At 44.8% G+C, this 13,844-nt stretch overlaps 1 protein-coding gene and 1 pseudogene across 1 annotated transcript in view; both read right to left on the reverse strand.

Annotated features, from left to right (window-relative positions):
* Window positions 1-170: 170 nt before the first annotated feature.
* On the reverse strand, window positions 171-9,264 carry LOC137096273 (zinc finger protein 397-like; annotated as a pseudogene).
* A 2,549-nt stretch (window positions 9,265-11,813) lies between these two features.
* LOC137094752 (zinc finger protein 708-like) overlaps window positions 11,814-13,844 on the reverse strand; it is a 30,708-nt gene continuing 28,677 nt past the window's right edge. The window contains exon 6 of the mRNA XM_067465213.1: window positions 11,814-13,476. Coding sequence (XP_067321314.1) covers window positions 12,509-13,476 — 968 coding nt within the window. The 3' untranslated portion in view covers window positions 11,814-12,508. The remainder of the gene's footprint in view (window positions 13,477-13,844) is intronic.

Below are 13,844 nucleotides of genomic sequence, written 5' to 3' on the forward strand. Positions count from 1 at the left end.
CAAGGGTTGGACCCACAACACCAACAGGGGCTTCGAGTAAAGATGGCGGCAGAGATGTAGTGATGGAAGAAAAAAATATGCATTTCTAGGATGATTACTTAGATATCTTCTCTCCCTGTCAAAACATTGCTCCCAAACTCTTTTTAAAATAATCTTTATTGAACGTTTTCCATAAAAACATTTAAAAGCAATTAAGAAAAGATAGAAAAAGTGGGAGAGAGAGAAAAGAAAGAAAGAGTGTGTGACTCCAGGTGTGGTCTGACCAAGGCAGACTAGAGCACAGGTAGCATGACACTAAGAAGAAAATGGTCAAAGAAATGAGTCCAAAGTCAAGCCAAGTGTTACTGGAAGCCATTTCATCTGCCATTTCCCTGTTGCAAAACATTTTATTAATTTTGTTCGAGCTCTTTGGATGATGTCTCTCCGGTATGTAGTCTGTGATAGTTCAAAAGTTAACCACCTCAACTAAAACATTTCTCACATGTCTTAGCATTTGTATGTTTTTAGCCTGTGTATATTCACTAGTGCTTGTTATTGGAGGACGTCTAAATAAAACATTTCCCATACTTCTGGATCTTTTAGCCTTTCTAGCCTTTGTGTAGTTTTTTGTGGGTGTGGGGAAAGCAAAACATTTCTGACACTCCTGGCATTTCTAAGGCTTCTGTCCTGCGTGGAGTTTTTTGTGCCTCACCAAGTGTGAACTGTAAGCAAAACATTTCCCACACTCCTGGCATTGGTATGGTTTCTCTCCTGTGTGGAGTCTTTTGTGGCTCACCAAGGCTGAAGGGTCAGCAAAACATTTCTCACACTGCTGGCATTGGTATGGTTTCTCTCCTGTGTGGAGTCTCTTGTGCCTCATCAAGGCTGAGCAGTCAGCAAAACATTTCCCACACTCTTCGCATTGGTACGGTTTCTCTCCTGTGTGGAGTCTTTTGTGGCTCACCAAGACTGAACTGTAAGCAAAACATTTCCCACACTCTTCGCATTGGTACGGTTTTTCTCCTGTGTGGAGTCTTTTGTGGCTCACCAAGACTGAACTGTAAGCAAAACATTTCCCACACTCCTGGCATTGGTATGGCTTCTCTCCTGTGTGGGATCTCCCATGGTCTATAAGTTGTGTATTCTGAGTAAAACATTTCCCACACTTCTGGCACTTGTACCCTTCCTTTCCTGTGTGAAGCTTTTTGTGCCTCATCAGTTGTGAACTGGAAGGAAAACACTTTTCACACTCCTGGCATCTATATGGCTCCTGTCCTGTGTTAAATCGCTCATATTTCAAGTGTGAACTCTGCATCAAAGATGTCCCACATTCCTGGCTTATGATATCATCAGTTCCTTGAAAGATTTCTTCTTGGCTCCGATGTGGCAATTCGTAATCAGCAATACATTTTGCTGATATTTTCCATTTACAATGGCTTCTCCCAGCACTGAGTGTCTTGTGAAGTCTAAGTCCCATCTTTTGCGTAAAACATTGTCCACATACATTGCATTTGTAGGGCCTTTCTCTGGCAGAATCTCCATTTTCACTGTGAGTTTGCTGGTGTCTAGGAAGGTCCCCGTTGTGTCCCAAATGCGTCCTGTGTTTGGTGCACACATTGCTCTCCTTCCAGTTATCTGCTGGGAAGAAGAAGGGCAGAAACAATCATTCCTCAGCGTGAGTGATGAGGACTCTGAGGAAGTGGGATAAGGAGTGGATTGAAAGGATTCCTAAAACAGCCTAGACACGGAGGTGGAGAAGACAGAACTGTTGTCATTCCCCACCCCTTATTCAGTCAAGATGGACCCTGTGTGACTGCCTGGAGCCTCGAAGAGAGAGATGAGTGACACATGCTCCAGAGGCTCCCTGTTGCTCAGCCCAGTCCAGGTTTGTATTCTGTCTCCTTCTCTCGGGGGGAATGGATGCCTTTTCCCTTCACATCCAAAGGCTTTGCTTTTTATCTCGCTTAAGACTTTCCCTTCTACCTTCCTTTTTATTTCTCTCCCTAACGTCCACTTCTCTCTTCCCATCTTCAGATAAGGATGGATTTTTCTACTCCAACGTAGAAGGTTCCAGACCGAATTCTGGAGGCCTGCAGATATGGTTCTGCTTTTAACATCAACTACTGAATGGGACTCTTACAGTTTTTGGAAGTTTGCTCTAAAAGGGAAAAGGGATAGATTTTCCAGTCATGGAAGTCTTTCCATTGGAATGTGAATTGGTGCCAACACCACTGTGACTCAGGCACCAAGTCCATGTTCAATAATGCCCTATATTTCCAACAAAAGCCCTGCCTTGAGAACTCTCAGAGATTGGGATGATGGAGGATCCTGCTCCCACCAGAGAGCTGCTGACTGGGATGCTGCATTTTGGAACAGAAATCCCCAGGAATGAGGGGCCTTACCAAGAGAGTCCACCATCCCACGAATCTCCTCCATGATCTGCATGTGCAAGGCTTTCTGATCAGGATCCAGGAGAACCCACTCCTCCGGGGCAAAAGGGACAGCCACCTCCTCAAAGGCAATTGGGCCCTGGAGGGAAAAGAAAGAGAACTCCTTCTCACCTGAGACTTCCATACCTGTGCATCTCACAGTTGGCTCATGTCCAACTTGTGGTCTACTAACACTCCAAAATCCCTTTCACATGGACTGTTATCGAGCCAGATGTTACCCATCCTGTATCTGTGCATTGCATATTTCCTACATTTCTCTTTGTTGAAATTAATTTAATTTAACATGTTAAGGCCATTTTGAGTTCTGATCCTGTCTTCTGGAGTATTATCTATCCCTCCTGATTTGGTCTCATCTGCAAACATGATAAGCATGCCCTCTGAACCTTCATCCAAGTCAATAAGAAAGGTGTGGAAGAGCACTGGGCCCAGGACAGAACCCCCAAAAGAGCCCTGCAGCACTCCTCCCTTCTTTCCAGGATGAAGAGGAACCTCTGGTGAGCACCCCTTGTCCATTCTGGAAGACAGAGACACTCTTTGCCTCCTCCACTCTGGTCAGACTTCTCCCGTTCTCCGGGAGTTCTCAAAGATTATTGCCAGTGGTTCTGAAATTTCTTCTGCGAAATCCTTCAGGACTCTTTGGTGTCGTTCCTGTGGCCCTGGAGAGCTGAATTCACTGAGAGTGGCCAGCTATACCTGGACTGCTTCTTTACCTATTTTGCATTTCCCCTCTTACCTCACCTACTCCGTCTTGCTCAAGCGGAATGCAGATTCCCTTTTGGGAGAGGACTGAGGCCACGCTCTCCCTCTTCCCCATCCCCTGTGGTCATAGCACCACCTTCTCCAGGTACAGACTCTACTCTGGGCTCGTTTTTCCTTCTTCAACTGACACAACCAAAGAACCCACTTTTTATTGTTTTGAATCTCTCTGGCAAACCTGAGCTCATTTCCTGTTTTGCCTTGTCAGACCTTTTCCCTCCTTATGCTGGTTAGCTGTCTGAAATCCTTGGTGATTTCCCCCCTTTTCCATTTCTTGTAGATGTTCCTTTTAAATCTTAGCTCACTTCTTCGGACATCCATTCTGGTTTCTTTAGACTTCTCTTATATTTTTCCCCTTGTTGTCGCTGTTTCCAATTCTGCCTTCAGTATTTCATTTTGAAGAAACTCCCATTCGATCTTTTCTGTTTCAAGAGATGTTTGAGGAGGAAGCCTGGAAGAAATGACCCTCGGGCAACTCCCTTCCTCCTCTCCCAGGAATCCTTCTGCTTACCTGATTCACTTCCACTCCATCACAAAACGACTGAGGATTCGGCAACAACCTCATTCCAGCCCCTGGGAGAGAGAGAGAGAGAGAGAGAGAGAGAGAGAGAGAGCAAGGGGTGGAAATCTGATCACATAAACATGCCTCAGAGGTGACAATTACAGTCCTATAAAGAAACCTATGAGGAAATGACCCTATGAACACAGGAGCATTCAACAGCCCAAGAATATGTAAAATTTTAGGATTTAGGACTTTGTCTCACAAGCAGTGCTGTGAGTAGGTTGAAAGGAAAGGAGTCCTGGGCTTGGTATTTCAATGGACTAAAGTTACTGTTTGTTGCCTGTTTGTCTTCCAGCTCAGTTTCAAGGCTCATCTTAGGTTTGGGTGATTGTGAGAGTGGGCCAGCTTTTCAATGCTGCTGTGATGTTTGGTGGCCCCTCTGTAGACTTGTCCACAGCTGCATGGTATACGGTAGACTCCCGCAGAGGTGAGAGGACCCCTCCTGCCCTTTGCTGAGCGTAGCATTTGTACAAACCCACCCTGGACATTCCACAGATATATAAACCTCACTTACTTAATTTCCAACAGACCCCTTAACCTCTGAAGATGCCTGGCATAGATGTGGGTGAAACGTCAGGAGAGAATGCTTCTGGAACATGGCCAGACAGCCCGAAAAATACATAGCAACACAATAATAATAATAAGCATTGAATGGGCAGTTCCTTGACAAAATTGAAGGAAAAGTTGATAAGGAGAAGACCTGGTTACAGCCCACGAATGGAACCCTGAAGAAGGAGACAGAAGAAGGCCTGGTTCTGGCAGCCCAGGAGCAAGCCATCAGAACCAGTGCCATTCAGGACACGATTGAAGAATCAGAGGATGACCCAAAATGCAGACTGTGCAAGGAAACTGATAAAACCATGGATCATCTCCTCAGCTGTTGCAAGATGGACTACACAACTCTGTGGCACAAATGATGTCGCAAGTACCACCTGCCATTAGTAAAGAATTGGTGGGATCATAAACCTGCAAAGATCGTGGAAAATGAACACGCAAAACTACTGTGGGACGTTCGAATACAGACTGATAAAGTTTTGGAACTCAATACACCAGAAATTACGATTGTGGAAAAGAAAAAAGTCTGGATTATCGATGTTGCCATTCCAGGTGATAGTCGCATTGAGGAAAAACAACAGGAAAAACTCAGCCATTATCAGGACCTCAAAATGGAACTGCAAAGGCTCTGGCATCAACCAGTCCAGGTGGTCCCAGTGGTCTCAGTCGGCATTTGGAAATAATAAACGTTGACAAAATCACGATCTGTCAACTGCAAAAGGCCACCTGACTTGCATCTGCGTGCATCATTCAAAATACATCACACAGTCCTAGACACTTGGGAAGTGTTCTACTTGTGATTTGTGATACGAAATCCAGCATATAGATCTTGTTTGCTGTAACATACTGTGTTTTTGTGTCAGTAAAATAATAATAATAATAATAGTAATAATAATAATAATAACACAAACATTGCAAAATTCAATAAATATACATATTTCTATAAAAGATCCACATTAAAACTGTATTTCTATGATATTAAAGTTCATAAAACAGACATCAAACAAAGGATGTGAGTTTAGAATAAATACCCATCCCAAGGCCAAAAGATCCTTCATGTGACCCTTCTCAAGCTCAAACTGGGGATGTGCTACAATCCCCTCAAAGGGGAATTTCCACTGGCATAAAACACCAAAACTCCCAGAAGGGTTCCTTCTTACCCTGCCAGGCTGCAGCCCCCTCTCCTTCCTCTCCTTCCTCTCCTTCCTGCTTCAGCTCCTTCTGCTGGAGGCTCTGCTTGGTGTCTGAGTGAGGCTTTTCTGATGAAGGGACATCAGGGTGGACTTCCATGCAGTTATTTTGGGCCTGGAAGAGCAGATAGTATTCCAGAAGAAGTACAGAGAATTTTCAAAAATATCACAGACATATGTGCAGAAACTGCATGGATTTTTTGTTGAAAGAATAACTTCTGAGATGGAAACCTAACGAATGCTACACTCCCCCTCCCATCATTCCCTGTGTGATATCCAGGGTCAACAAATTTGGATAGATCAGCAACTGAGGTTACAGTGGATATGGAGGTGGGAGCAGGAGGGGCAGAGAAAGTGGGAAAAGAGGCTGAGGGAGCAGAGGTGGGCTTCCATACAGTTATTTTGATCCTGAAAGAGCACAAAGAATTTCAGAAGCAGTATAGAGAAAGATTACAAAAGGATTATTTTTCAAAATGTGCAGGAACTGCATTCTGAGATTGACCATATTCCACCTCCCATCCTTTCCGATGTCATATTGGAGGTCAAGAACTCTGAAATGAGATGCAAGTGAGCTTACAGGGGATAAGGATGTGGGAACAGGAGGGGCAGAGCAGGGGGGAGAAGAGGCCGAGGGAGCAGAGTCCGGCTTCTCCCTCAAATGGGTCCCATCTTGGAAGAAGGGCAGGATGTACGCTTAATCTCTCCATCAGTCCCAAGGTGAGTGAACCCAAGAGGCAATGCTCTCACCTGTCCGTCCTGCTTCTCGTCCTCTGCCCGACTCAGGAGGAAGCCTTCTGCCAGGGCCACCGCCTGGGAAGAGGTCTCTGCCCCACACTCTTGGACCCAGCTCCCCATCTCTGGGGGCAGGATGCTCAGGAACTGCTCCAGGATCACCAGGTCCAGCATCTCCGCCTTGGTGTGTTGCTCTGGCTTCAGCCACTGGCGGCAGAGAGAGTGGAGGCGGCTGCAAACCTCTCTGGGTCCCTCGCCCTCTCGGAAGGAGGAATGCCTGAAGCGCTGGCGCTGTGTGTGTTTATCCAGGAACATCTGTGTAGTTATTTCCCAGGATTCCCCACTGCTCCCGGGGGGCTTGCCTGCTTCAGGTCCAGGTCTCTCCATGTTGGGGCCACTCTTTGATGAAGAACCCAACCGTATCCCAGATGCCTTTCCTCCCTCTTCTCTCAAGGGAAAGAAATCCCTCAACAGGCTCAACTGCAAATGCTCAGGCAACCCTCACATTTCCTCTGTGAAAAAAAGGCAGAAGAAGTCAAGAAGAAAGGGAAGAACTCTGGAAAGAAATGATTAAAACTTACCAGGAGTCACATCATCAGAAACATTTTAACAAAATTATATATAGATGGCACATAACTCCTGAAAAACTGGAGTTTTGTCGAAGAGCTTGTCGAAGGCTTTCATGGCTGGAATCTACCAATCAAACCACAGGTCTGGTTATCTCAATTAAAGCAAACCTATTGAATGAATGGGATTTACACATACATTAACTCCCATTCAATTGATTTCTTCTAGTTGGAGCTATTAATAGGATTCAGGCAGTGTCCCTTCTTAACACAGTTTTGGTGTAAAGAAAAAAGATGAAGGAACTCCTAGGCAAACTTTGGATGGTTATTAAATAAAATATGACAGTGTGGAGATGTCTATAAAATTCTGCAGATGACGCAGAACAATTGCATGATAAAAGACAAATCTGAAAGAACTGTCAAGCCGAAAACATCTATCTAATAACTAAACTACTAAACCTTCTTGTCCTTAAACTGCATAACTCTTGTGGCAATATTTTACTTAAAAAAGAAAAGAGAAACCAATTACCATTTTGTTCAGTGTTTAAATAAATGCATTAAATGCCTTCACTCACTATGTAACTACTTCTGGTTTTTATGGTTTGGTGTGAGTATTTTGGACACCACCACTGGGAAGAGTTAGACAGTTTTAAGATAGCAAAAGAAAAGGGGTTTGAACCCAAGTTCATATGGCATTACAGATAGATAAAAGACATTGAAACAAGTAATCTGAAATGCCTAAGAAAATCTCAGACTGTGGATCTTCTCTCCCTTCATAAGCTTCTTCCCAACCCTTGAGAGAGAAAATGGCCAGAATCACTGGGTTGTTGTAGGTTTTTTCAGGCTATATGGCCATGTTCTAGAAGCATTCTCTCCTGATGTTTCGCCTGCATCTAAGGCAAGCATCCTCAGAGGTAGTGAGGTCTGTTGGAATTAGGAAAAAGGGTCTATATATCTGTGAAATGACCAGGGAAGGGTGGTCAGTTGAAACATTCACACCTAGCTCCAACAGACAAGAGTCCTGTGTCCCACCCTGGTCATTCCACAGATATATAAACCCTTTTTCTAGTTCCAACAGAAGCAGGAACCGAAAACACAAAACGATGGAAACAACAAAACAGGCCAACACCAGAAAATTGGATGGAAATGCCCAAAAACAGAGAAATTAACTCTGGCTGCAAAACAAACAAATATACACAAACTTCCAGAAGAATGGAAACCCTTCATTGAATGTCTAAAGAACCAAAGGAAGGGGAGCACAGCAGGGAGTGTGGACTACAATGGGATTCATGGGTTGTAGGTTCATTTTGGACTATTATACAAAGAGACTTCAGAGCAGCTTTCCTCAACCTGGGGGTCGGGACCCCTTGGGGGGGGCTCATGAGGGGGTGTCAGAGGGGTCACCAAAGACCGTCAGAAAACACAGCATTTTCTGTTGGTTATGGAAGTTCTGTGTTGGTGGGGTTCAGAATGCTCTTTGATTGTAGGTGACCTATAAATCCCAGCAGTTACAACTCTCAAATGTCAAGCTCTATTTCCTCCCAAACTCCACCAGTGTTCACATTTGGGCATATTGAGTATTCGTGTCAAGTTTGGTCCAGATCCATCATTGCTTGAGTCCACAGTGCTTTCTGGATGTAGGTGAACTACAATTCTAGAAATCAAGATGAATACCCACTAAACCCATTCTAGTATTTTCTGTTGGTCACAGGAGTTCTATGTGCCAAGTTTGATTCAATTCCATTGTTGGTGGAGTTCAGAATGCTCTTTGATTGTAGGTGAACTATAAATCCCAGCAGTTACAACTCTCAAATGTCAAGCTCTATTTCCTCCCAAACTCCACCAGTGTTCACATTTGGGCATAGAATCATAGAATCATAGAATCAAAGAGTTGGAGGAGACCTCATGGGCCATCCAGTCCAACCCTATTCTGCCAAGAAGCAGGAATATTGCATTCAAATCACCCCTGACAGATGGCCATCCAGCCTCTGTTTAAAAGCTTCCAAAGAAGGAGCCTCCACCACACTCTGGGGCAGAGAGTTCCACTGCTGCATATTGAGTATTCGTGCCAAGTTTGGTCCAGATCCATCATTGTTTGAGTCCGCAGTGCTTTCTGGATGTAGGTGAACTACAACTCCCAACTCCCAACTACAACTCTACAACTCCCAAACTCAAGGTCAATGCCCACCAAACCCTTCCAGTATTTTCTGCTGGTCATGGGAGTTCTGCGTGCTAAGTTTGGTTCAATCCCATCATTGGTGGAGTTCAGAATGCTCTTGGATTGTAGGTGAACTATAAATCCCAGCAACTACAACTCCCAAATGACAAACTCAGTCCCCCCAACCCCACCAGTATTCAAAATTGGGTGTATCGGGTATACATCCTGCATACCAGATATTTACATTATGATTCATAACAGGAACACAATGACAGTTGTGAAGTAGCAACACAAATAATGTGATGATTGGGGTCACCACCACACCAGGAACTGCGTGAAGGGGTCGCGGGATGAGGAAGGCGGAGGGACACCGCTGCTTCAGAGACACTTGGCATCACTGGCCTCTCTTCAGCACTCCTCAGTGAGAAGAGAAGTGGCTGCACACCTTGGGATCCCCTGGTGACCCCCGACCTCAGGTTAGTCTAGGCCTGGCCCCCCTTTGGCCCTCCCTCCCTCCAGGTGTGTTTGTTGGGCTTCAGCCCCTCTTTGTCCCTTTGGAGAAGGAATGGGAAGAGGACTCACTGGAAGGAGGAGAGGAAAGAGAAGAGGAGGAGGAGGAGGAGGAGGAGGAAGAGAAGGATCCAGGGAAGAAGGAAGTGTGAAGGGGAGGGAGTCTGGTTCCTAGAGGGGCAGGAAAGGCGGGTCTGGGGTGGGGAGGCCCACTTCCTTCCTGCCTCTCTAGGAAGACTACACTCCCTCCCCTTCATCCTTCTTCCTTGCCCAGCCTGGCCCTGGAAGGAGGGGAAGGAGTTTCGGGGTTCCTCAGGGCTCAATACTGTCTCCCATGTTGTTTAACGTCTACATGAAGCCGCTGGGGGAGATCATCCGGAGTTTCGGGGTGCAATGTCACCTGTACGCAGATGACGTCCAACTCTGTCACTCCTTCCCACCTGTTACTAAGGAGGTTGTTCAGACCTTGAACCGGTGCTTGGCTGCTGTGTTGGACTGGATGAGGGCAAACAAATTGAAACTGAATCCAGACAAGACAGAGGTCCTCCTGGTCAGTCGCAAGGCCGAACAGGGCATAGGGTTACAGCCTGTGTTGGATGAGATTACACTCCCCCTGAAGATGCAGGTTCGCAGCCTGGGAGTGATCCTGGACTCATCCCTGAGCCTGGAACCCCAGGTCTCGGTGATGACCAGGGGAGCATTTGCACGGTTAAAACTTGTGTGCCAGCTGCGCCCGTACCTTGGGAAGTCTGACTTGGCCACGGTAGTCCACGCTGTGGTTACATCTCGTATAGACTACTGCAACGCTTTCTACGAGGGGTTGCCTTTGAAGACTGTTTGGAAGCTTCAACTGGTCGAACTGACGGCTGCCAGATTACTAACAGGAGTGGCGCTCAGGGAGCATACAACTCCTCTGCTGCACCAGCTCCACTGGCTGCTAGTTTGCTACCGGGCACAATTCAAAGTGCTGGCTTTAGCCTATAAAGCCCTAAACAGTTCTGGCTCAACTTACCTGTCCGAACGCATCTCCCCTTATGAACCATCTAGGACATTAAGATAGTCTGGGGAGGCCCTGCTCTCGACCCCATCTGCGTCACAAATATGTTTGGCAGGGACGAGAGGCAGGGCCTTCTCAGTAGTGGCCTCTCGGCTATGGAACGCCCTTCCTAGGGACATAAGATCAGCCTTTTGACTTCTGGAAAAAAGTCAAAACCTGGCTATTCGAGCAGGTGTTTTGAAAAGGCAGTGTAATTAGACATAGGATCATGGAACAATTGGATTATTAGATTGGATTATGTTTTTATCTAGGAGATGAAATGATTGTTTTTATTATTGTCATGGCTTTAATTGATGTGTTAATACTTTTTAATGTTGTAATGTTTTTATGATGTTGTTGGCATTGAATTGTTGCCTTGTGAACCACCTCGAGTCGCCTGCGGGCTGAGAGGGGCAGGATACAAATGTAGCAAATAAAGAAAAAATTAATAATAATGATCCGTTTGTGGGATTAACATAACTCAAAAACAACTGGACAAATCGACACCAAATTTGGACACAATAAACCTATCAGGCTAACGAGTGACCATCACTCATAAAAACATGGAAAAACACAACAGAAGAGACCTAAAAAGCCAAAAAGCAAAAAAAAACCACACCATATTACAGCACATGTGCAAAACCATATATATATATACACACACACAAAACGCATACACACAGACTGGGCCGCAGCAATGTGTGGCAGGGGACGGCTAGTAAATAATAAATATCCCATCCCACTAAGTATAAAAACCTGTCTCTCTAAGAAGGAGAACAAGTGTCATGTTTAGAACTTGACCGCCAGAGGAAGGCCTGGAGTGAGGCCCAAACCGGTCCTGTTCCACTCGGCAGAAGAAGACACGGCGTTGATCCCATTTCGGAGTGATTTTATAGAATCCATATAATATTGTTTGTGATTACTGTGAATTAGAAGAGTTTAACAGATTTCTACAATTATTAGCTGAATTCACTTATTTTCTATTTTTGGTATAAGTGGGCTATTTTGTGGAAGGCACAAGGTTTGGACCCACGACACCAACGGAGGCTTCGACTAAAGATGGTAGCATTTATTTATCGTGTCATCCACAACCAGAACATTGTATTACATTTCTAACCGAACAAAATAAACAAACAGATTAAAAAACACACACACAAATTTTGCAGACTTGGTATTCTATTAAATGTCCTTTGACCAGTATCTGGCCACTTAGAGTGCCTCTGGTGTTGCCGCAAGAAGGTTCTCCATCGTGCATGTGGCAGGTCTCGGGGTGCATTGCAGCAGGTGGTCAGTGGTTTGCTCTTCTCCACAAGATGGTGGCAGAGATGTAGTGATGGAAGAAAAAAAATCTGTATTTCTAGGATGGTTAGTGAGATCTATTCTCTCCCTGTCAAACCATTGTGCATTACTCCCCAACTTTTTTTTTAAAATAATCTTTATTGAAAGTTTTCCATAAAAACATTTAAAAGCAATTAAGAAAAAGTAGAAAAAGTGGGGGAGAGAGAAAAGAAAGAGAGAGTGTGTGATTCCAGGTGTGGTCTGACCAAGGCAGAATAGAGCATGGACAGCATGACACTAAGAAGAAAATGGTCAAAGAAATGAGTCTAAAGTCAAGCCAAGTGTTACTGGAAGCCATTTGATCTGCCATTTCCCTGTTGCAAAACATTTTATTAATTTTGTCCCAGCTCTTTGGATGATGTCTCTCCTGTATCTATTCTGTGATAGTTCAAAAGTTAACAACCTCAACTATAATATTTCCCACATGCCCGGCATTTGTATGTTTTTTAGTCTGCGTATATTCTCTCGTGCTTATTATGGGATGACATCTAAATAAAACATTTCCCATACTTCTGGATCTTTTAACCTTTCTATCCTTTGTGTAGTTTTTTGTAGGTGTGGGGAAAGAAAAATATACCTCGCACTCATGGCATTTCTAAGGATTCTGTCCTGTGTGGAGTCTTTTGTGCCTCACCAAATGTGAACGGTCAGCAAAACCTTTCCCACACTCCTGGCATTAGTATGGCTTCTCTCCTGTGTGGACTCTTTTGTGGCTCACCAAATGTGACCTGCGAGCAAAACTTTTCCCACACTCCTGGCAGTGGTATGGCTTCTCTCCTGTATGAATTCTTTTGTGGCTCACCAAGGTTGAACTCTGAGTAAAACATTTCCCACACTCCTGGCACTGGTATGGCTTCTCTCCTGTGTGGACTCTTTTATGGCTCACCAAAGCTAAACAGTAACCAAAACATTTCCCACACTCCTGGCATTGGTATGGCTTCTCTCCTGTGTGAACTCTTTTGTGGCTCACCAAATATGCATTTTGAGCAAAACATTTCCCACATTCCTGGCATTGGTATGGCTTATCTCCTGTGTGGAGCCTTTTGTGCCTCACCAAATTTGAACTGCCAGTAAAACATTTCCCACACTCCTGGCATTGGTATGGTTTCTCTCCTGTGTGGACTCTTTTGTGGCTCACCAAGTTTGCATTTAGAGCAAAACATTTCCCACACTCCTGGCATTTGTATGATTTCTTTCCTGTGTGGAGTCTTTTGTGGCTCACCAAGGCTGAACGGTCAGTAAAACATATCCCACACTCCTGGCATCTATATGGTTCTTGTCCTGTGTGAAATCGCTCATGTTTCAAGTGTGAACTCTGCACAAAAGATGTCCCACACTGTTGGCTTATGATATTGTCAGTTCCTTGAAATATTTCTTCTTGGCTCCAATGTGGCGATTTGTAATCAGCAATACATTTTGCTGATATTTTCCATTTACAATGGCTTCTCTCAGCAATGACTGTTTTGTGAAGTATAAGTCCCATCTTTTGCGTAAAACATTGTCCACATACGTTGCATTTGTAGGGCCTTTCTCTGGCAGAATCTCCATTTTCACTGTGGGTTTGCTGGTGTCTAGGAAGGTCCCCATGGTGTCCCAAATGCGTCCTGTGTTTGGTGCACACATTGCTCTTCTTCCAGTTATCTGCTGGGAAGAAGAAGGGCAGAAACAATCATTCCTCAGCATGAGTGATGAGGACTCTGAGGAAGTGGGATAAGGAGTGGATTGAAAGGATTCCTAAAACAGCCTAGATATGGCGGTAGAGAAGAGAGAACTGTTGTCGTTTCCCCACCCCTTGTTCAGTCAAGATGGACATTGTTGGACTGCCTGGAGCCTCGAAGAGAGAGATGAGTGACACATGCTCCAGAGGCTCCCTCTCGGGGGGAGAGAAGGAGACAGAATATTTTATACATTAAAATAAAGATAGTTTTCCTACTATATTTTAAGTCTTTATAAGCCCTCCCCACACACTTATACACTACATGACCCTCCTTGAACGTGCTGTTCACGTAATC

The sequence above is a fragment of the Anolis sagrei genome, chromosome 2 (genome assembly GCF_037176765.1).
Source record: "Anolis sagrei isolate rAnoSag1 chromosome 2, rAnoSag1.mat, whole genome shotgun sequence".
Taxonomy (NCBI): domain Eukaryota; kingdom Metazoa; phylum Chordata; class Lepidosauria; order Squamata; family Dactyloidae; genus Anolis; species Anolis sagrei.